Source organism: Hypomesus nipponensis, chromosome 15, assembly GCF_054491055.1.
Source record: "Hypomesus nipponensis isolate SF chromosome 15, ASM5449105v1, whole genome shotgun sequence".
NCBI classification, from domain to species: Eukaryota; Metazoa; Chordata; class Actinopteri; order Osmeriformes; family Osmeridae; genus Hypomesus; species Hypomesus nipponensis.
Window position 1 is genome coordinate 7,720,001 of NC_140375.1, and position 24,928 is coordinate 7,744,928.

At 48.1% G+C, this 24,928-nt stretch overlaps 1 protein-coding gene across 3 annotated transcripts in view; it reads right to left on the bottom strand.

Moving 5' to 3' along the window:
• Positions 1 to 23,928: 23,928 nt before the first annotated feature.
• The window catches only part of arhgap35a (Rho GTPase activating protein 35a), a 32,517-nt gene continuing 31,517 nt past the window's right edge, over positions 23,929 to 24,928 (bottom strand). For all 3 annotated transcript variants that reach the window (XM_084674922.1, XM_084674924.1, XM_084674923.1), the window contains exons 7-8: positions 24,781 to 24,886; positions 23,929 to 24,454 (exon numbers count right to left, since the gene is read on the bottom strand). In XM_084674922.1, coding sequence (XP_084531048.1) covers positions 23,929 to 24,454; positions 24,781 to 24,886 — 632 coding nt within the window. The remainder of the gene's footprint in view (positions 24,455 to 24,780; positions 24,887 to 24,928) is intronic.

Sequence of the window (24,928 nt, forward strand, 5' to 3'; positions counted from 1 at the left end):
AACCATGTGAACAAGTTTGTATCTCACTCTCAAACACACACACACTCACACACTTCCTCTCACACGCCATCTGAAAGACCTGTCTCTGTAACCATGTGAATATGTTTAAAAGTCTTGAAATGCAAGTGGTCTCTGATGCCTGGCATCATTCAGATGCAGCGAGTGGGTCTACACAGGGTGTTGAGTACACTGTCAAGGTTGTTTAGTAGACATGGAGAGAACATCTACAGTAGAGTCTGTACTAACTGTATCAAAATAAACGTAATGTACTAAACTATATATTAAATCAAGTACTAGACCACATACTTCATGGTAAGGACACATTATACACTTCACCAAACAACGTACTAAACTTGATCTATGTTTAATTAATTTTTTGAAATAGATATAGATAAAGTGCCTCTTTTCGCAACACAATCAGTCAAGATTATATAAAATAAATAGGGTGATGTCCAGACACACAATCACCACAATAGAATAATGTTTTCATCTGCATAGAAATATATACTAGTGGTTGTGTTTGTTGGTGATGTTGATGACTACTATCTGCGTACAAGTGTGTGAGTGGGTTTGTGTGTGGCGTGCGTGTGTGTGTTTGTGCGTGTGATCTTGCACTCCACACAGACTGTGCTATGTGTGGGGTTGTGGAGTGTGTTGGTCTGTGGAACAGTTACATCAGACACTCAATTAGTGAAAACAAACAAGAGGTGTCTTGTGTATGCAAACACACATACATACACACACACACATTAATACACACATCCTCATACACACGCACACACATACTTCACACTCAATCACACACACAGAGGTACAGTGTGTGAATTTATGTTCAGTTTTGACTGCTTGCTACGGACACTCTAAAGTGTATTAGTAGTATTTTTCAGCCCGAATAAACCTTCTAGCTGTGTACAGTACAGTCCTTGAGACAACCTGTTCGTCAGACAGTTTTACATTAATAAATAGAACAATTCAATTAAATAAATCGATCAATTAAAAAGCTACATATATTTTGTATATACATTTTGACAATTGTCCTGTAATGTACATACTACCTGAGAGAGAGAGCACCTGGTCTCAAATAGACAGTCACACATACGTGTCATTCTGAACTGACCAAACATTCTGGCGTGAACATTCTGACTTGAACAAACTTCCTGATAATGACTGATACCATCCCACTCACTTCCTGTGAACAGACGCATGTCCCACCGCTGTCATTTAAGCCATCCTTGGTTATTCTACTGTGCAAAATGTGATAGGTAGACAGTCGCTGGTAACAAACGGCATGTCAGTCTGCTTTGTCTGTCTGTGAAATGAGAACATCTGTGAAAATCTAACTGAAATGTGGATGTCTGGTTTCCTTCCACACACACACACAAGCGCACACACAAGCGCACACACACATGAAAACGCATGCAACCTCTGTAACTGGAATAAAATCCAACACACACATACTCACATACGCTCACACACAAGGGAATGTTTTTGTATACAAATAAACTAAGATTTGGGCATTAACAGTACAGTATTAAATAAAAAAGTTACAATTAACTGAATAAAATATCACATTGAACATTTCTTTATTTTTTTAAACTTATGTTTTTAAAAAGAAATCCAGGGACAAATATTAAGATAAATATGAAAGGGCCAATATGATTGAAATGATGAAATTGTCCTAATTTGCTGAGCTAATCCTTTTTTACATTCCAGAAAAGTACATTTTCCATAAAGCAATGACAGTTCCAAACTGGTATCTGACTCATGTCAGTTGGGACACACACAACATTGCTGACATTATGTGTGTATGTGTGTACATTTGTTCACAAATGATGTAAACGCGTGTGTGTGAGAGAGAGAGATAGAGAGGGTGTGTGTATGAGTGTGAGTCTGTTTACAAAGGATGTGCATGTGTGTGTGTGTGCATGCTGTCAAAAAGTTTCAACCTACCTGACGGGCATTTCCAGCTTTGAGTTCTCAGCTGCCTGTTCACACGCTGTCTTCTCTTCCTCCTCCTCGCCTTCCTCCTCTTCGAGACCCCGCGCCCCTGAAAGTGTCTCTGCTTTCCAACTGGGAAAACAACTCACCACTGAAGGCTGGAGGCTGGAGGCTAGGCACAACAATCCTCTTGCTCTCACAAAAGCTCTGGACACACTGGAAGACTCGCTGACACTTCCCGCTGCAGGAGTGTGTGTGTGTGTGTGTGAGGGGGAGGGCACGCGCCTGCGTGTGTGTGTGTGTGTGTGTGAGCTCCTGGGCTCTGAGGCTCACTCCGCTACCACTCTGTAGAGGCTGTCGTCGCTAGCCTGCAGATGGACTAGGATTAGGAGACAGATTGTGTGAGAGTCTCTTCTCTTTCTCTCTCTCTCTATCGCTTCCTCTCCGGCCGGCATGCTCCTTCCCTCTCTCTCTCTCTCTCTCTCTCTATATATATATATATATATATTTCTCTCTCTCTCTCTGTCTCACTCAATCCCCATGCAGAGATTCATTTCCTCCTGGGAAAACCTCACCACACCAGTTGTCTCTCTCTTTTCCTCTTTCTCGTTTTCTCTCTCTCTCCCTCCCCTCAGTCGCAAGTAAATATAAAAGGCATGCTTGTACAACCCTCTCTCTCCCCACCCCTCTCTCTCTCTCTCTCTCTCTCTCTCTCTCTCTCTCTCTCTCTCTCTCTGTCTCTCTCTCTCTGTGTCTCTGGATTCCGTTTAGCCCTCGCCCTCCTCCTCTCTGCCCCTCAGTTTCTTTCTCACTGTCAAAGCTGCCTTTCAAATGCTGATTAGCAAGCAGAGTAAAAGACAGAGAAGAGAGAGAGAGTGAGGGAGAGAGGGAGAGAGGGAGGAGGGGGAATTGTGTGACTGAAACAAGTGGGAGATTCCATCACATCTAAACGTATTGTAAACTACATCCCTGGTCTGGTATACACGCCACAACAAACACATACACACCCCTCATAAAAAACACACCTCACTCACAGACACATGCTATCCCAGAAACACACACAACACACACGCTGTCCTACAAAGATCCACACACGCTTGTACAACCGCACACGCATACACACAATTGTACACACAAGTATACACATTTACCAACATACACACACACGTACATACATACATACACACATACATATCGACATTCACATAAGTACACAAAGTACACATGCGTGTGCATTTATGAACAAATAATCACATTCAGAGACTCACTCAAGTACTCTCCTGCCACCCTCCCCCCTTCCCCCTCTCCCTCCCTCCCTCTCTCCCTCCTTCCCTCCCCCCTCTCCTCTGTTTGTTCCCTTGCCCTCAAACACTACTCAGAATATTGATACATCAACCCCCCCCTTTCTTTTTTTCTCCCTCCGTCTCCCTCTCTCTCCCTCCATCACTCACTCTCTCCACTGAATACTGATAGGCTGTCTACTCCGTGGTCTGGGTTTCAAATCTCTTCCTCTCCCTCTCCCACTCATCTCTCTGTCTCTCTCTCTCTGTGTCTTTCTCTCTGTCTCTCTGTCTCTTCCCCCCCCCTCTCTCTCAACCTCTTTCAGTACACAGAAGTGCAACAACACAGAGAGAAGTAGCTGGAGTTAATGCAGTGAGGTAGACATAAATTCAGTTAAGTAGCGTTGCAGATTACGCCAGGCTGAAAATGGACCCAACGTTGTGGGGAGGCGTGGGACAGGAGAGGAGTGGGGAGCTGTTTTTGTGTGTGTGTGTGTGTGTGTGTGTGTGTGTGTGTGTGTGTGGGGAGGGGGGGGCAGCGGGTTGAGGTGAGGTGAGGGGGGGTGAGAGGAAAACCAGGGGAGCTTGCATCGGGGAGCAGCACAATTCTTGAGACTGTGTGAGAAGTTCAGTCAAAAAAAGACACTGTTTAGGTTTCCTCTTTCTGTCTCTCTGTCTCTCTCTTCTTGTTTCCACTCAGCCTGTCTCTCTCTCTCCCTCTATGTGTCCCCCCATATGTCTGCTGTGCTCTCTCTATTCACATATCTCTGTTTCTTTCTTTCTTTCTTGTGTTCTTGGATAATTGTCTGGCAGGGTTTTGAATGGAGAGGGATATCCTCAAAGACCCTGGTACACCCCAGTCCCCAAAGCACACATACCTCCTTAAACAACAATGCACACACTCACTCCTCTGCTGTTAAAACAGCTGACATGACAGCAGAGTCACCAGAACATTTCCCTTAGAAATAGCCTTGGGCCTTCTGGGGCCTTCTCTGTGTGTGTGTGTGTGTGTGTGTGTGTGGGTGTACGTCTTGTCGACAGAGAAATATCTCTGTATCTGCATTAGGGAGGAAGAACTGACAGAGTTGAAGAGAGAGAGAGGCTGAAAAAGAGAGAGGCTGAAAAAGAGAGGCTGAAAGAGAGAGAGGCTGAAAGAGAGAGGCTGAAAGACGGTGTCTGATTTTGTCCTCAAAGTCTTCCCAAGGCGTCCTTTTAGAATGAAGTGTGTGTGTTTATGTGAAACCATCTCAGCCAGAGCCACGCCCTCTCAACATCACCCCCCATATCACACCAGCATCATCTCCACATCACCCTCACATCACTCCAATATCACTCTAACATCACTCTAACATCACTCTAACATAACTCTAACATCACCTTCACATCACTCTAACATCACCTTCACATCACTCTAAAATCACTCTAACATCACCTTCACATTGATCTAACATCACTTTAACATCACTCTAACATCGATCTAACATCACCTTCACATCACTCTAACATCACTCTAACATCACCTTCACATCACTCTAACATCACCTTCACATCACTCTAACATCGATCTAACATCACCTTCACATCACTCTAACATCACTCTAACATCACTCTAACATCGATCTAACATAACTCCAACATCACCTCAACACACTCTGGACCGAGTTGATGATTGACAATACTTCAGCATAACGAAACATTGGATGTGTGTTAAGATCTAATGCAAAGCATGTTATCTACTTACGTAAAAACATAAATGTTCATTTATGTATCCATATAGCAGCCACTTTTCCTCAAAGTGATGTACAGTAGTACAGAGGTCTATATCTGTCCCCCCTCTATCGCTAATGCACTTTCCCTCTCTGTGTAGCCACCTTTTGCCAAGATGGCATCCTTCAGTCGTTGACTCTGTGACAGCAAAGGGACACACAGTACAATTAAACAAAGCAGTTAATTACAGTAATGAAAACAAGTTGGTTGCGCGATGCTAACTAGGTGACATGGCAACAGACATACCAGGGCATACGTCAAAGCACACTTAACTGAACTAATGATTATATTTCTATGCTTTACCCTACATGAGTTGGTCAGTAAATGTGTATAATATGAGAAGAAGCTTTTAAGATAATTGGGGGACAACATGCAGCTGGGTAGTTTGGTACTTGGCTGAGTTAGAAGCTGTTGTAAGTCAACTTTCTCTTTTCTACCTTTCTCTCTCGTGGTCTTAATGCCTCTTCTCTCTCTCCACCTCTCCTCCAATCAGGAGTGACCTGTATACCCTGTTCTTCTCTCCCACCCCTGCAATATTACTTGTAATTACCACTTTCATTCACTGTGCTCTTAAGTGCCTGACTGTGTCAGATACTGACTAGATGTGTGTGTGTATGTGTATGGATGTGTGAGGTATGTGTGTGTGTGTGTGTGTTTGTAAGGTGTGTGAGTGTATGTGTGTGTGTGTGTGTGTGTGTAATGTATGTGTGTATGTGTTTGAATGCTGGTGCATATGCATGTGTGTATTAGCGTATGGTTAACCTCCCCCTGGTCCAATTACTCCAAAACCACCAACTCCTGCCCCCCCTCCTGCCCCCCCCCCTCCTGCCCCCCCACCCCCCTCCCCACTTCTTCAATTCCTCCCCCCTCTCAACCCACTCACCCCGACAGTCCCCAGTGGAAGAACCCTGCGCCCCAACCCCAATGTCTCTCCCCCTGTTCCACCCACGCTACATTTCTCCTTCCATCCATCCTTCTATCCTCTTCTTCTTTGCCCCACTCATCCCTCTGTTCCTGCCCTTCCTACTCTTTTCGCCAGCTGTAACCGAATTTTGCCCTCCCTCCCCTTTGCCTTCCTCCTCTACCCCTGTTCCCCCTCTCCACTGCCCTCCCTCCCCCAACTCTCCTCTTCTGCCGTTCCCCTTGCCTTCCCTGTCTCCACCCTCTCCCCCTCCCTCCCCCAGCCTCCTCCTTCCCTGTCTCCACCCTCTCCCCCTCCCTCCCCCAGCCTCCTCCTTCCCTGTCTCCACCCTCTCCCTCTCACCCTCCCTCCCCCAGCCTCCTCCTTGCCCCGCTCCCATCCCCAGTGGGCTGACGACATCAGGAGAGGTTTAAACACACAGTGCATATTAATGGATTGATCTGAATATTAATGGAGGTTGAATCTTAATGATATAAAAATACAAAGAGCCTGAGTCAAACATAACTACGGACACACACACACATAAACGCACGTGTAAAACACACTCAAAAACACAAATATACACACAGCAACAAAAACACAGACACCAGCATCTGTCCTCTATAGCGTTCCGGGCTTTTTCATTCACCAATCACATACACGCACAAGCGCACACACACACACGCACACACACACGCACACACGCACACACACACACAACGTCTTATAGCCATATTTCTCTCCTCCATCTCTTCCTGTTGCTTCTCTTTCTTTCACTTTTATCTTCTGCTTCTCTTCTCATTCAGCACAATCTAACCCAGCATGGGTTATCCATTCTCTCTCTCTCTCTCTCTCTCTCTCTCTCTCTCTCTCTCTCTCTCTCTCTCTCTCTCTCTCTCTCTCTCTCTCTCTCTCTCTCTCTCTCTCTCTCTCTCTCTCTCTCTCTCTGGTCAGTATCTCTCCTTTCACTATCTCTTTTGCACAAGATTGCCCCATCGCTCTGTCTTTCCCACTTTCTGTCTCTCTCACTCCCTGTCTCTCCCTCCACTTCCGTCTCTCTACATATCTGTTTATCTATGTCTCTCTCCCTCTCTCTTTCGCTCTCTCTCTCTCCCTCCCTGTCTTTATCGCTCGGTCTCACCTATTCGATATTCCAGCCTTGTTCTCCTGCAGTCTCCAGCACAACTTTCTGACCCACTTCCGCTCTCCTCTCCCCCATCTCTCTCTCCTCTCCCCCCATCCCTCTCTCCTCTCCCCCATCCCTCTCTCCTCTCCCCCATCTCTCTCTCCTCTCCCCCCATCCCTCTCTCCTCTCCCCACATCCCTCTCTCCTCCCTGGCCTGCTGATCAAAGCTTGCAGGACAGCATTGCCTTGGGCGGAGGAGAGTGGAACGGAGGGATGAAGGGATCCGAGGAGAGGGGAAGAGGAAGAGAGGGATAGAGAGAGGACAGAGAGCACGAAAGGAAAAGAACGGAGAGATCACAAGGAGAGGAGAGGAGTCAGGTACAACCACCTCCTCCCCCGCAAGCACCAAGGACAAAGCTCTTCCTGGTGGACCACATGCGTATGTGTGTGTGTGTGTGTGTGTGTGTGTGTAAGCATGTGTGTGTGTTTGTTTGTATGTGTGTGTTTGTGTCCTGTCAGCCTCATCACCCATGCCCAGGTGAATCTTGTCTGACATGATTGACAGTAATGCAGTCAGATGTAAACACATACTGTGTCATAAGTCACGGTGGACACTTCTAGTGCCGCACACAGAATTCAAGACTGGAGGGGAGCAACAATACAGTGGGTGAAATCTTCAAGACCTCCCCAGATTCAATGATTACAAGACCACCAAATTGTCACCAAATTGACTTTTTTGTATGATCGTAAAAACATGTATTTGTGTGTGTGAATGTGTCTGTGTGTGTGTGTGTGGGTGTGTGTGAGTGTGTGTGTGTGTGTGTGTGCGAGTGCGTATATAAGGGAGTGAGTGACTTCCTTTGAGTATTGTGCATGACTATTATGTGGGTGTGTTTGGGAGAGAGAGAAGAACACCAGGCCATTTGTACCCAGACAGAGTTTCTTGTACCTTAACATTCCCTCAGCATCCTGACTAATTATAAATAAATGAGGGACACGACTTGGTGATCCACTAGAGACCAGCCCAGAGAACGACAGAATACAGAGACAGAGGGGGAGAGAGGGAAAGAGGAGGAGGGAGGGATGGAGGGAGGGGGAGAGAGAGAGGAGAGAGAGAGAGAGAGAGAGAGAGAGAGAGAGAGAGAGAGAGAGAGAGAGAGAGAGAGAGAGAGAGAGACGAAGGAGGAAGCAGAGAGAGATCGAGGAAGGGACAAAGTGAAAAATAAAGAGAGAGGAAGAAAAGAGAGAGAAAAAAGGACAAAAAGAAAGACAGAGAGAGAGAAAAGCCATAAAGAGGATCGAGAGAAACGGTGTAGGAGAGAAAGTGTGAGAGGGAGGGAGAGAGAGAGAGAGAGAGAGAGAGAGAGAGAGAGAGAGAGAGAGAGAGAGAGAGAGAGAGAGAGACAGACAGAGAGAGAGAGAGAGAGAGAGAGAGAGAGAGAGAGAGAGAGAGAGAGAGAGAGAGAATAGTTAGGACAGAGGGAAACAAAACAGATAAGAAAACAGTTGGAAGAAGCAAGAGTCTGGAGGATGGAGTGAGGAGAATGTAAGAGAAAGGGGAGGACAGGGCCAGAATCAACAATAGAGAAATTCCGATGCACCACTCCAACACAATCTGTCTGAGTGAAGCTGCCTACGGGCTTGAACTGAAACACAAAAGGATGATGACATTTAAAAAGGAGGACTAACATATTGCTAGAAAATTCAGAAAAATAAAAAAGCCAAATGTAATGTGATGTTTATTGTATGTAGTGTTGTTTATGTGCTGTAGAGTTGGTATTGACAGGGTGGTGTGAAGTGATTTACATGTAATAGCACATAGAAGCCATATCATCTAGGTCCTAACATACTGTAGTCAACATTCACTACCTGTCAATCAAGCTTATCTGAGATGACTTGTCAACCGAGGAACTACGTTTGGAGACCTGTGTGTAGCTGTGGTACTCTGTGTGTGTGTGCGTTCCCTTTGTGTTGTGTGAGTGTGTGTACAATTGTATGCGTGTATGTGTGTGTGTGTGTGTGTGTGTGTGTGTGTGTGTGTGTGAGAGAGAGAGAGATAGGGAGAAAGAGAAAGAGAGAGAGAAACTCACCACTATCTAAATGGATCACACTTTGGAGTCAGCAACCATTTCTCAGAAGCAGGCGTCGCCGTGCCAGCAGGGGGAGACGGGGGTGACGAGGGGGGAGACATGGAGGGAGACGGGGGGAGATGAGGGAAGAGAGATGGAGGGGGAGACACTAGACTCAAGGTTACATCTCATACTATAACAGATGACAGCTGGAACAGCAGGTCTCTGAGCGTTTAAGTTCAAGGGGAAAATGACACTACTTTTTACTTGGAGAAATTCCCATGTGATGTGAATGGAAACGCCTCCAGTTGTGCTGAGGGCCGCCCTGGGCGATAAAACAAATACGCATCTATCTTTCTGGTTTGTCTCATAACAACCATTCTCCAACGTTTCCACACAGCCTTGGTTTTGAGAGAAAGGAGGGTGGGGGGGTTTATGGGTCAGGGGTCAATCCACTGTGACACAGACAGGAAGAGGTCACCAGACTGACCTGTGATTGGCCCCCTGAGCCCCAACCCTTCACACACACAGTTGTTGCTATAGCGACCGAACCACAGACAAACATGCTATCACTGAATGAGATGGGGGATAGATTATAAGGGGAGGGGTGATAGGGGGAAGGGGATAAAGGGGGAGGGGGGTGGGAGGGAAGAGGGTAAAGGTCAAACAGTGTCTGTCCTGGAAGTCTAGCTCTTTCTCTCTTTTTGTGTGAGATATGAGAGAAATGAAAGAAACATATTGTGTTTGTGAAGGACGTGACTTAATAAATTATTTTTTTTCCTTTTTGATGATAAAATGAGACAGAGAGAGAGGAGAGAGAAAGAGACAGATAGTTAAGAGAGAGGGATGAGGGAGATAGACGAAAGAAAGTGGAGAAACAGAGAGAAGGAGAGAGAAAGAGAGAAAAAAGAAGTAGAGAGAAGTACGGAGAGAGAGAGAGAGAGAGAGAGAGAGAGAGAGAGAGAGAGAGAGAGAGAGAGAGAGAGAGAGAGTGTGTAGAGGATTCTGAGCGTGTCTGCTGTAGCTGCCACAGGCTAACAGACAGCCACGCTGCACTGGGAATGCTAATGCTACTAGCTGCAACTATTTATCTCCCCTCGGTCTTTCTATCTTCCTCTCTCTCTTATTTTCTCTTCTTCTTTCTTTGTGTCCCATTCTATTTCTCTCTATAATTCTCTTTCTATCCAGTTATTGTTCTTCTCAGATCTTCTCACTCAAACTTCTTGCCTGCTCGTCTGTCTGTCTGTCTGTCCGCTGCTTGTTAGTTGGCAATGCATGGACAAATCAGACGACATGACAAAGGTTTTTGTGGATCTGTGTACGAGTGCAGTGTCAAAAGGGACACTAACACAACAACCCCCCCCACACACACACACACACACACACACACTTCAGGTTCAGGTTACTTTATTTGTACCCGTTGGTAGATTTGGTCTGAAGTGGGTAAGTTCATAAAACTTGACACCTTTTTACAAACCACACAAACAGTGAACATTAAATCTGATCAACTTGGTTTTGGTATGACAGCCACCATACATGATGCAGCAGCTACACGGCCGTAGGCAGACACACACTCACACACACACACACAGACACACACACACACACACACAGACACACACACAGACACACACAGACACACAGACACACAGACACACACAGACACACACAGACACAGACACACACTGAGACACGGCATTCAAGCTTATTATTATTCCATTAAACAGAGCCACCAACGTCAGTCTACAAATAGAGTCTTAAAAGCATATTAGTGTTGGAAAATGAGAGACAGGCATTTATACAAACACACTGCAGTGATTAGACTCACTCTAGGAGTTGCTGACAAATTTCTCTGTCTCTCTCTTCCTCTGTCTCTCCCTCACTTCCCCCTCCATCTTCACCTATCTTCCCCTATGACTACTCTTATTATCATAATCAATCTTTAATTTCCTTACCACCTATCTTTTTTACGTATCCCCCTACACCCCTCTTTACCATCTCTCATTCTCCCCTTCTTTCCCCATCCCCCTTTCTCTCGCTTCCCTGCCCCCTCCATCCCCCCTCTCTCCATCCCCCCTCTCTCCATCCCCCCTCTCGCTCTTCTTCTGCATGGTCTGGTCAGTATTCCCAAAGTCAACTGCAATCAGGCATCTTCAATAGATTAATTACCTTGTTCTTAGCGTGATAGAGCATCTACCATTCTCTCCCCACCATTCTCCCCCACGCTCCACCCCCCCCTCTAAGAGACACACTGACACTCCCCCGCCAGAAGATCCTGACCACCACCTCCCCTTCCCAAGACTCCCCCCTGCCACAGTCCCCCCCCCCCCATGAAAAGACACGTGTACACAGAGACCCACAGACATGGGCGAGGACACTCAGACATGCCTATGGTCCACACATACACCCACACCACAGGGGGTGGAGGGGAGGGTCTCCAGAGAGGTGTTACATGTGATAGATAGGGTTAGCAGTAACCTTTACCATAGGCAGGCTCTTAGAACATTAGAGGGGCCTCCAGCCATCAATACAATATATGTGTGTGTGTGTGTTTGTGTGTGTGCATGAATATGAATGCACACACTTTCTGCTGGACACTGTGTGAATCCAGAAAACATTGCTGGAGTTAGGTACTGAAGCTGGACAGAATTACACACAGACATGTACACACACACAGCCATGTATATATACACACACACACAGCCCTGTATATACACACACACACACACACACACACACACAGACAGCCATGTATACATACACACACAGTCGTGTATATACACACACACACACGAAAGTGTCCTCTACTTGCTCCCCCTCTTCTCTCATCACACACAAACACACTGTACACCAGTCTGAACCACACCTCTTCCTCAGCCCCTGACCCTAACCCCAGAAAGCGAGCGCTGTTGTGAGTCCATCTGAAATCATGATGGATGACAACTTCCCCAAGCAATCACTCCCTGTGTCAGCATTAGTTACCTAGAGCCAGCTAGCAGCCATGGACCACACTGCCCCTGGATCTCTCTCTCTGTCTCTATATATATATTTTTTTTATCTCTCTTCCTCTCTTGTCTTTCTCCTTTTCCCTCAATCCCTCCTTCATTGTCTCTCTTTTTTCTACCCTTCCGTTCCAGTTTTCTCTCCGTTCCTCTCCTTCCCTTGGGTGGGCAGCTTCAATCATTAGTTGAATCTGTATGATATGTTCTGTAGGAAATTGAGTCATACCATTATCTCAATCTCCACAACACAGGTGACTGGTCATATTGCCCTTACATGACATTGAGATTCAATCAAATACAAATACGAAAAAAGAGAGAAAGAAAATGGAGAAACTCGAAATGAAGACGTCTTATTTTCCTTTTATTGACTCAAATGACCCAGTCAAGGACCCTATTGTGAAAAATAATTGTTTGTCTACATATTGAATTATCACAAACCATTAGACTGACCTAGGGAACAGGGCTTTAATTGTGTTACGCATGCATGCACACACACACACACAAACACCCCCAAGCAACATAAGCACTGTCAATATGAACCATGCAAATGCATCCGTCAGTGTGCGATGGCTTGTCTTCTGCTGTGTGCTTCTGACTGATGCACAGCAGAGCCCTTGTAGTAAACACACACCTGTCCTCAGCAGATGATGTTTACTAGGTACCTACATGTGCGCTAGGAATTCAAAAGGGCATCCATCTCTGTGCATGTGTGTGTGTGTGCATGTGTGTGTGCATGTGTGTGAATGTGTCTCAGTGTGTGCCTTTGCCTATACTAAAATTCCTCCTCATTCTTCACTCCCTCTCTAATCCTTCTCTTCCACCCCTCCATCTGGAGAGTTGACACTGTACAACCCCCCTCTAATGCTGCTCCCCCTTCTTCCTCTCAACATCCCCTCGCCTACCCTCCAAGGACCTCCCCCCCCCCCCACACACACACACACACACACAAACACACTGGCCCAGCCTCCCCTCAGCACCCCCATTAGCTCCCCACCTCTCCCCTCCACCTCCAGATCCCCCCCCCTCCTGGACCCCCTCTCTACCCCAGCAAAGCAGTCCTCTGCTGGGGGATTAGAGCTGGGGCGCTGGGGGCCGAGGGGTTCCGTCACTGGAGACCCAGAGTTCAGGGGACAGACACACACACCAGGGACTGGGGTCAGGGAGCAGACACACACACACACACACAAATCAAAGACATTAGCATACACATATTGTGTGTGGCGAAGATTAAAACCCTCATTATGGTTGGCGCACACACAGACACACAAACAAATGTGTTTGCCCAGGTGTGTATGCACAGTGCAGCTAAAAACCCATATATCAGAACACAAAATAGACGCACACACAAACATTTGCACATGCAGCTTGTGTAAGAAAATCATGAAAATAACTTAAAATTTACAATCATCTCTTTTCTTTTCTCACAGGGCAGAGTTGATGGGGAAAGAGAGAGGGAAGGAGGGAGGGAGGGAGGGAGGGAGGGAGGGAGGGAGGGAGGGAGGGAGGGAGGGAGGGAGGGAGGGAGGGAGGGAGGGAGGGAGGGAGGGAGGGAGGGAGGGAGGGAGGGAGGGAGGGAGGGAGGGAGGGAGGGAGGGAGGGAGGGAGGGAGGGAGGGAGGGAGGGAGGGATAAAGAAAGACGGAAGGGAAAGAGTGATTGTCTGAAAGGGCGAGAGGGAAACATCACTCTGAAAGTTCTAAAGAAGATCCTGCACAGGGTTTTAAATGCTCTCCACCCTCATCCCCTCCCTCCCCCTCTTCTCTCTCCACTCCTCTTCTTTTGCCTTCCCACCATCCTCTTCATCCTTTCATGAATTAAAAGCACGGGCCAGTCTGTGGGGAGAAGCATAGTTAATTCTGATCAGATCTCCTCTCCTCCACCCCCCTCTCCTTCCTCCCCCCCACCCCCTTCTCCTCCTCCCTCGGCGACGGTTGCCAGGGCGTCTGACAGACAGAGATGGGATCTGACAGTAAACAGGCGTGCGGATGCCCGACGCGTGATTGACAGGTCGGCAGGTCGACGGGGGCCCGCCCCCCCCCTTAATCCCGCCCTGTCAGCTCTAATTGTGGAGGTGGAGCTCCGTGTCACTGTGGCGACTGACTGACAGGACCCCTGCTTTGCATAGTTACGAGGAAGGGTGCATGGCAAGCATGGTATAACTGCTAATAGAGACGTGTGTGTGTCCAAGCGTGTGTGTGTGTCCGTGTGTGCACACGCACACAGACACACACCCACTGAGTGCTGAGGTACGGTGGCCAGAGTGGGACATTAAGGTGGGACTGGGGGAGGATCGTGAAGTAGGGAGCAAGGTGGGGCAGGGTGGGGCAGGGTGGGGCAGGGTGGGGCAGGAGGGGTAGGATGGGGCAGGTGGGGCAGGAGGGCCAGGACGGGGCAGGGTGGGGCAGGGTGGGGCAGGGTGGGGCAGGGTGGGGCAGGAGGGGTAGGATGGGGCAGGTGGGGCAGGAGGGGCAGGAGGGCCAGGACGGGGCAGGGTGGGGCAGAAGGGGCAGGATGGGGCAGGTGGGGCAGAAGGGGCAGGATTGGGGCAGGTGGGGCAGAAGGGGTAGGATGGGGCAGGGTGGGGCAGGATGGGGTAGGATGGGGCAGGTGGGGAAGGAGGGGTAGGATGGGGCAGGGTGTGGCAGTGTGGGGCAGAAGGGGCAGGGTGGGGCAGGAGGGGCAGGAGGGCCAGGACGGGGCAGGGTGGGGCAGAAGGGGCAGGGTGGGGCAAGAGGGGCAGGATGGGGCAGGTGGGGCAGGGTGGGGCAGGAGAGGACAGAAGGGCACAGCCTGGCAGCCAGGTGTCGCTACACTAACTAATATCAACACACACACAAATATTCTAACACGAAAACACTTTTTCTCTTTTCTGTGTGTGTATGTGTGTGTGCACCCATGTATCGTTTAAAAAAAACACATGCCTGTATGTGTGTGCATCATTATACCCTAGAACTTACTCATGCTACCTAACTGTGGATGTGCAGGTGTGTGTGTGTAAGGAAGACAGAGAAAGTGTGTGTTTGTTTGATTGAGTGTGTGTGTGTATGTGTTTGATTGACAGCTGCCACGGACCCGTGCCAGTCAGAGTGCCATGCTGTGGGGCACCAGGGTCGATCGCTACGGCAATGACCTTCGCCCTCATCTGCATCCAGCCTTCATTAGCAGAGTCTGGGAGGAGAATAACAACCCAATAAATTAATAAAGAGAGGGAGGGAGGGAGGGAGGGAGGGAGGGAGGGAGGGAGGGAGGGAGGGAGGGAGGGAGGGAGGGAGGGAGGGAGGGAGGGAGGGAGGGAGGGAGGGAGGGAGGGAGGGAGGGAGGGAGGGAGGGAGGGAGGGAGGGAGGGAGGGAGGGAGGGAGGGAGGGAGGGAGGGAGGGAGGGAGGGAGGGAGGGAGGGAGGGAGGGAGGGATCCTAGTTGTAGTCATGACTAGAGATGGCAGCTAGCCACAATTCTGTAACCAACTACACCTATGTGTGTGTGTGTGTGTGTGTGTGTGTGTGTGTGTGTGTGTGTGTGTGTGTGTGTGTGTGTGTGTGTGTGTGTGTTTGTGTGTGTGTGTGCGGAGGTTGGAGTTTGTTCATTCTTTTTTTGCAGGGTAATCTTGTCATTGTACTGTAATCTCCTAAAAAGTTCATATAGCAAAGTGAACAGAGTCGAGCAGAACAGAGCAGAACACTACACTAAACTAGACCAGACCAGACTAAACTAGACCAGACAAGACTGAACTAGACCAGACTAGAGCAGAGCAGATGAAAGTCGAGCCGAGTGGAAAAGGTCTGATATAACAGAATGAATGTGTCCTTGTCCAATACTGAAGCATTTCTTTACGTCTTTCTAACTCGCTTTCTCTCAGACACATCCTGTCTCTCTCACACTCTTTCTCTCCCTCTCTCTGTCACTCTCTCTCTCCACCCTTCTGCCCAGGATGAGCAGTGGAGATGGATAGGGGAGTGGGAGTGTGTGCTGCAGAGAGAGGGGGCCTGCTGTGCAATGGAGGAAATTCTCAGGGCGATCGATGTTGAGGATTAGAGCAGGCTTTGGAGCTCACAGGCCTAGATCTGAACTCAATACCCAGGGGGGAGGCAGGGGGAGGGAGGCAGGGGGAGGGAGGCGGAGGAAGAGAGGGGCTGGAGGAAGGAGGTGGGGGTGAGAGGGGAGGACTGGGGTGAGATGGATGGAGAGAGATCGAGAGGGAGAAAGAAGAGAAGGAAAGGGAGGGAAAGAGAAAGAGACACACACAGAGAGAGAGAGAGAGAGAGAGAGAGAGAGAGAGAGAGAGAGAGAGAGAGAGAGAGACACAGAGAGAGAGAGAGAGAGAGAGAGAGAGAGAGAGAGAGAGAGAGAGAGAGAGAGAGGGAGAGAGAAAGAGAAAGAGAGAAAGAGAGAGAGAGAGAGAGACTAACCTGCTCCTGTCAGCATGCTGGGTTTGGTGTGCTTGGCCAGATTGACACCTGAGACACTTCCGACCTTCCCTCTCTCCCACACACATCAACCTGGTTAAACACAGCTTGATCTGCTCTACTGGGCATCCCACCTGCTCTTCACAGTGGAAGAGAGATAAGCAAGAATATATACAAATAAATGCAGATGTTAAACAACTTTACGCTGGAAAAAAGCCCTATAAATTGTGTGGGAGAAGAATAGACAGAATGAACATCCTGGTGTCTGAAGTTTGTGGATTATCAGGATTAAGGTTGAGGGTATACTCAACCTTCACAGGCTCCTCGACAACTCTGAAAGTTACAGGAAAGTGTTTTTGATGTTTGACGGGATGTTCGCGCGAATCACAGACTCCTTTCATTCTCCGCTTCTTATCTGTCGGCTCCGGTATAGATTCAAGTCTCTCATGATCGGTCAGCTCATCCGTTCTTTCACCGAGCTCCCCGTGGGGGCCAGAGACCGTCGGATCCGTTATTCATTTCGGAATGAAAAAAAGCAGCGCGAGAGAAGAAACAGAAGCGGAGACCGTGGGGAAATTACCGCGAAGCGCGAGGTGGATCAGGAATTAAACGGCATAATTAATCAAGCAAAAAACAAGCACGCGTTGCTCATACGTTAATTATTTGCATTTCCCTCCACTTGAGGAAACACAATCAGGAGAATGTACATTAGGGCACCAGCCCTTCAGTGTCCCAAATGCGGCCGGTCACCCGTAGGCCCATCTACCCAGTGACCTCAGCACAATGTCAGATCGTTTCTAGTTAACGGTTTGATTACCATATTATTATGTATAGACACAGTCAGGCATGACTCATCCAACAAAGACAATTAAACTGTTAGAAAAATATTCTTATTTGTCTTGTTTCTCATTCAAAAGTGTACACGGAGTTTGCATTTTTCGCACGAATATATTTGTACTGCTGAGGAGAACTTGACCAAGGTCTCCGCCACGCCGCTCCGGTCCTCCACACCCGGAACTCGCTCATCCATCCATGCGTCTGTCTCACTTTCAGCTTGTCAATACCGAACCCCGTCCCAGAGCGATGCCATCAATCGAGGTATCAATATCGAAATACCACAGTGACCCAGACGATCAATTATCACCTCGCGGGAGGAGAGGTGAGAGAGGGGACCGGGGCACCTTAAATCATCGATGAGAGTGATTGGCCTGGAGGCGGGCCCGAACAGCGGTATTGATAACAGCATTTCCACCTGTGGCAACTGAAAGGAAGAGCGCGAGCCGACCGGGAAGACGGACCACATCTGAATTCAATACCAGCCCGCAGCTGCGAGCGAGACCCAGAAAGACACGGATGAGCGGAGAGACGTGACTCGACTGATCATAAGACCGGCCGGACGGGAGGAGGGAGCACCACTTAAGTCTCTCTCTTTTTTTCAGAACTTTATAATCGCATCTCACGGTTGGATGAGACACCTCACGTAGCTCATACTTAAGTGGTAAGCAACAATAGCGTTCTAATAAGCTCGCCTAAGCTGTCCATGTTAAATCTTCTATAGTTGCAAATAACCTTGTCCTATACCCTCCCACCCTCTTTGCACAGAAGCCAGTAGGCTAGCCTACCTGTTCTAATAGCGATTAGGCCGATTTAGTATGAGAGCTAAGAAACTAGAGATTAACCAATTTATGAGACGTTCCAACACGGTGCAGCAGAAACTGCTCTCTCCTCTCATATCAAATCTCATCATCCGGCGCACGTGCTCAGGGCTGGAACGCCTTCGCCCCCAGGTTTACGAGAAGGCATAAGTACGTGCTCGGTCGTCGGAGGAACTGGTGCCTGAATGTGAGACAAGCACTCCTGCAAGTGGTTAGTATGTGTAAGTGCAGCTTCGGGACTACGAACGTGGCCACAAAACCAGTGGAGATTAAACAAAGCTGTGAACATGCCATTAAAGTACTCGAGGTGATACGCAGGTATACAGTGGTGGGAGAACATTCTTGAAAAATGTACTGTTTGACATATGACAACTAACACTGTAAAAACCTACACGCGTGGTGGACAGAGCGGGGTGGGGTTTTGACAGCATTCCCACTAAGCTACTTCATACTAGACCCACACCACTGAAACAACCTTTGCTAAATAGAAAGTTATGTTAGGAAAATGTGTTTTACTACCATTAGCCTAAGTGTTTGTATAGATCCACTATGATGAGGTCGATACACATTCCTGGTGTTAAATAAACACTAAGAAATGTGCTTTGTAGTGTACATGTAAACATGCTTACTGACCTAATATACATGCAAATGTCCGATACATAGAGTCCCAAGTTAGCACCAGTCTAGAACCATGACAATATTCTCTTTGAAGACCTCATTGAACTCACATACAGCTGAGGTACTAAGTCTAACCTGTGCCAACATACTGAACGATGATGATGATGATGATACATCAAATTCCACATATCCCCCCACGGACACCCCATGAAGGTCAGGGTTCATAGGTCAGCCACCCTGCGGTCGCCCTTTTCAGAGCCAATCAGGGAGTTCTCCCCTCTGAGCCACAGCGAGGAGACATCGCACCGTCCTCAAAGGTCACTTGAAGGTCACTGACATGGATTTCCTTTGAGTTGAAGTCCAAGAAAAGGTCAAAAGAGGTCATCCCAAAATGGCACCAGGCTCTGATTCTGGACTCACAGGGACGGAAATGGCATTGGGCCCTTCTCTCTACACAGTTGTCTCAGGGACATAAGTCAGGCCCTTCAATTAACACATTCAGGGGCTCAAATCCTCACCCCCTCTTAACCCCCCTCCCCCTAAAATACCTCACTCAGTGTTTTGAAGTCTAGCGTGGTGCTATGCACAGTGCAGACCATGGGCCATCAGGAGAAGAGAGAAGTTGCTGTTGAGAGTATGCTGGTTAATAATGAGTTGGGGGTAAAATAGTTTTCCATTCCAGTGACAGCAACCCTGGTCGATTATGTAGTTTGTAGTTGAGGTTACTGTTTCACTGTGTTTGGTTAGAATTCAGACCGTTCCTTGGCACTACACTTACATAGTTTAATAGAACGGTGCTCTTTTGATCCCTGATCTTCTCTGTCCTGTACTTACTAAAGCTGTTATTTGTATGTTGCTTTGGATACATGTGTGTTTGATGAATAAGATGTCAAATGTACACATGAGTAGATTCACACACAGCAGGTTCAGCAGCTGTTCCACTATCTGCAGTGCTGTGTAATAGAACATTACAATTCTTTAAGATGTCTATAATATTCTTTGGCCTAGAACAATTATTGCTGAGGTTTTAACTTCTGTAAAGCTAGTATAACCTTTTGGCCTAAGACAGTATTGCTTAAGTTTCCGTTTGCTGACAAACGTCTAACAAATTTGACTGTTTAATAACCCTGCTTGTTTTTCCCACACTACAGGGATTTTTTGCTGACAAGTTCTTCTGTCTTGTCTCAAGCTATGTTTTTAATACTGGGAATCTGTATTAAGTTCTGCAACCTATTTCCTTTTTTTTTTTTTTTACTTTCTGTTATTGAAAAGTTCCTCTTTTGATAGACATGAACTATTGAACTAATCATGTAACTGTCTGGAATTACTGTATAAAACAGTGCTCAGATCATGACATTTTTGTGAGCCTTTCTACTCCAGACATCATTTATGGTACTGTTTTAGAACTGCTCTTCCTTGATTTCAAGAATAAATAGATAAAGACAAATTCTTCTGACCTCAGACATTCAATCATAGAAATTCCACTACAGCTGCTCTTCTCCTGGTGCTCCAGAGACAGCACCTTATGGTCAGCTGACAGGAAGTCCCACCAATAACCACATTCCTCCACTGGTCCACTAACAATGTCTTTGACGGCACACAACTATTATACCCATCAGAGCACTGTAGCCATGACGATCTACGGTACTTGAACCCTCATGTCCTTCGTGCTGCCTGGTGGGCAGAATGAGGATCAAGGAGACACAGGAGACAGACGTTACAAGATTTGATTTATTAACTATGATACAGGTCATGTAAGGCTTGCTGTATGGGCCATCCCCATGGAGAGCGATCGAACAGACTCTTTGCATGAGGACAACTCTGTTTAAGTTGATGTATCTTTTCACTTTACTTCATTTGTATTTTTCAACCATTGTATTTTAAATTTTTCCCCATTATTTCATGTGATCTTTTTTTCGTTTTTTTTGGGCCATTTTATTGTTTTTATTCTTCCTCTTTAAATACCGTGTGATGTGGTGCCCCCCTTTGGTTGGCTGAGAACATGCACCACACACAGCAGGCCTCCGCACCACTCACAAAAATGATTAAAAAAAACTTTCTTTTTTATTATTCATAAAATAAAACATGAAAAGAAACATTTTTTTGTTTTCTATCACCATCAACTAAAAGGGCAAAGCCAGGTACCCCCTCCCCAGCCTCCCCCCCCCCCCCAACACACACACACACCTTCCAACATAGATATAAACAACCATTTGGATATAGTTTTGTTTGTTTATCATTTTAACTTAATCTGTCACCATAGTTGCAAAAATAAAGAAGAAAGTCAGTGAGTGAAGCAGTCACGTATGATCGCTGATGTCACATTTTTTTGTTTTGTTTTTATACATGTGTTCCCCATGTGTCATGACGCCCCCCCCCCCCCCCACCCTGTTTTCGTAGCCTAGTCTTTGGCGGCCTCACGCTCAGTCACCACAGTGAGGCAGACAACACTCCTGGGGCAGGCCCTTCAGTGACACGTACCAGAGTCCAACCTCCCCTCCCCTCCTCCCCCCACAACCACCACTCATTCTTACTACTCTCTTCTTACAGCACTCTCCCTCCCTCTCTGTCTCTCTATATTTTAGTCAAGTGTAACTCTAGAAGCAGAGATATCTCTACTGGGAGGTCTGGTCAGGTTGGTGATGGAGACAGTGAAGGATAAGTTAAATAGAGCATGGAAAAGTGTGACTACACACACACACACACAAGTCCGTCCGCACGCACACACACACACAGCTGATTTCTCCAGATTCACTCACAATCAGGCTAAACTATCTCTGGACGATCACAAAGTGTTTCCATGCCAACAGCAGACAAGAGCCATGGAATTCCGTGATCCCGTCTGTCATCCCGTCTGGATGAATGGCCTGTCTGTTCTATACCGGAACACCGGAACTCTCACTCTGTTTCTTTCTCTCCATTTCTGTTCCTTCCTTCTCCCTCTCTCTGCACTTCTTTCCTCCTGTGTGTCTCGCTCACCATCTTTCCTCCCCTCTCACTTCCTCTTTCTCTCCATCTCTCTTTAGTCCTTTCTTTCTCCCAGGGTAAGTTACCAGTGTCATGTCAAACAAGGACACTGCTCAGAAGCTGTTGCAGCCCGAGAATAACAGCAGTGAACACAGAACGAAAGAGAGAACCGACCCACTGCTTGTCATGGCCTGTGGACCACACGGCTGTCTATCCAGAAACAGAGCATTACAGGTCAGAATCTATAGGCTAATCTCAATGCAGTTATCATGGCTTTTAAATAGATACTAGATCTTTCTTTTATGTTCACCCAGAGTCCCAAGGGGGGTAATACTCCCTCATATTTCACCTTCAATTGATACATTTCATGTGAAACTGCGCCCGAGTATCTTATGTTGATCCCTAAGGAGGGAGATGGGTGTTCCGCCCATGCAGTAGAGGGTGAGGTAATGGCTATGATACCACCTCCGCCACCAGGTGGCAGTAGCGCGTTCCTGTTGTCCTTTAACTGATTGGCTCTCGGAGTGGTTAATAAACTGCACCTACCAGGTTTGACATGCTTTAAAAGTCCTGTGGAAAATTCTACAGAGCAACGCCACGCCAGGGAGCCCAACTCGAGTCCAACGACAGCTGGAGCCAATCAGACTGAACTAGGAAGTGACCGATGTTATTCTCTCTCTCTGTTAGCCTGTGAAATTTTGACAAATACACAAGCAAAAGCACACACACAGATCAAGGTCACGGTTGTAGGGCTCACCAAGGTCCAGGTTCACTAAGCTCTTGGATTGGTTGACAGGACAGAGTGAAGTCAAGCCTCCCAAGGCCTTCTGGGAATCTGGACAGGAACGCCCTGTATCTGCTCTTCTCTGTGTCTGAAAACATTAACTAGTGGTTGTCTGTTCAACTGAAGCCCCACCCATCCCTAGCCCAAACCTCATGCAGTCTCTATTGGTCCAAACATGAACTTGGCCCCTCCCAAGAAGCACACGGGCCAATCCGAAGCACCACAGAGAACAGGAAGGATGGGACTTCCTGTGTGAGACTGCAGCCTTATTGGCCTGTGATCAACATGAAACCCTCTAAAACTGATCCATACAAAATGGAAGCATGGAGACACAGGAAGTCAGCGTAAGAGAGAGAGAAAGAGGGAAAGAGAGAGAAAACATCCACCCTTGGTAAAACAGAACAGAGCAGAGATAGGTCACACAGCCTGGAGCCCCAGGGGTCATGGGGTCACACAGCCTGGAGCCCCAGGCGTCACGGGGTCACACAGAAAGAAAGACAGAAAAGGAGGAGCTACCCTAACTGCCGTCAGTGTGAAAACACAGAGTTCCTTGCTTGAATCTCCCAGCAGATCCAGTTGGTCAAGATTCTTGTCCTTGCCGTTACTGTTGCAACTGGCAACGCCCGGTATGTGTGTCTGTGTGTGTCTGTGTCTGTGAGGGAGAGGCAGCACAAGGCTGAGAGAGTCTCTAGTCCATATTCTGGTAACAGTGGTCAAATAAAAGGAAGTCCCAGCCCAGCTTCTCCCCAGGGTCCTAGAAAGGCCGGATTGTGTGCGTGTGTTTGATGAGGTGGAATCCAGATAGTGGTCCATACTGTTTATCTAGCTCCCCCTCCTTACCCCACGCACCCAGTACCCAGGCCAATGAGGAGGGGATTCTTCTGCTGGGGGCAGGATTGGGTGGGGGCTGGCAGGGGGGTAATGTTCTGTACTGAGTTTCCAGGGGGAAGCATAAGAGTGTTACGCCTTCTGTCACAGTCCTATGCTGACAGGCTGGCTGCACAAAGCAGTGTGTGTGTGTGTGTGTGTGTTACCCTAATGAGGGAAGGGGCTGATAAGGAGAGGGTTAAGAGGTAAATAAGGACCCATGTTACATAGTGGCTCATACTATGATCTATCCTGGCCCCTCCTGTGTGTGTGTGTGTGTGTTTTTTCCAAATTCTAATTAAATGCAACAGAGGCTAATAAAACCCCTTCTCCCAAAGACTTAAGTTTCTCCCTCCCTGTACATACTGCATCACTCCCCCTCGTCTCCCTCCCACTCCCTCACCTTCTCTCCCTTTCCTCCTTGCTCTCCTTTTTCATAATAACCTCTTTTCTTTCTGCTCTCTCCTCAATCACAATCTATCTTTATTTCCATCTCTCTTTCTCTCTGTCCCCCCCCCCCCCGCCCTTCCCCCTCTATATCTCTCTTTCCCTTCACCCCTCGTTCACAGCGTGCGTCGTTCCGTGGGGGTGGAGGGGGGGCAGCAGGGAGGGGAGGGGGGTGTGGGGGGTGGTCGGCGGCGAGTGGGACGGGGAGCGGTGGATCAGGGGCCGGCCGTAGTGCGGGATCACCGGGGGCGTGGCCGGCATGACGTACGGCGCCGGAGACGGCGAGGACGAAGACGAGTAGGCGGAGCTCCCCATGGAGTAGGCGGAGCTTCCCAGTGAGTAGGCGGAGCTTCCCAAAGAGTAGGCGGAGCTCCCCATGGAGTAGGCAGAGCCTCCGGCAGAGGAGAGGGTGGAGGTGGGGGAGGCGGGGAGTCCTCCAGGGGCGTCGGCCAGCGGCTGGTTGTAGAAGAAGAAAGAACACTGGTGGATGAAGTTCTCTATGATTGTCTGGTAGGTGCGCGTGGCCGTCAGGGCGTCCATGGTGGTGAAGTCGGGACGCATCAGCGTGGGCCAGAAGCAGATGGACAGGTTCTCGCTGGTCATCAGGTTGAGACGGTTGTTCTGGCTCACCCTGGGGGGGAGAGGCGGGAGGAGGGAGAGTCAATGTTAAGACGCACCACACGCACATCGCACAGCTCATCCCGTATCCTCCGTGACTCAGCAAGCAGAGACATGAGGCTGCAGCCTGTCAGTCTCCATGGGTGTGTGTGTGTGTGTGTCCAGGGTGACAGGGTTGATGAGTCAGAGGCTGTCACCCAGGCTGGTTAGGGTGTGACCCTGATATCCACCTCCCTGTCACCCAGGCTGGTTAGGGTGTGACCCTGATATCCACCTCCCTGTCACCCAGGCTGGTTAGGGTGTGACCCTGACCCTGATGTCCACCTTCCTGTCACTCACTTGTTCAAGTGGCTGATGACGTATTTGAAGACGTCATAGTTCTCCCTGGGGAACCTGCGGAGAACTTCCTTCATGGTGAAGTACCTCTGCTCCCTGTCACCGATCTCTGGATGGAGGGAAAGGAGAAGAAAAAGATAAAAGTTGCGAC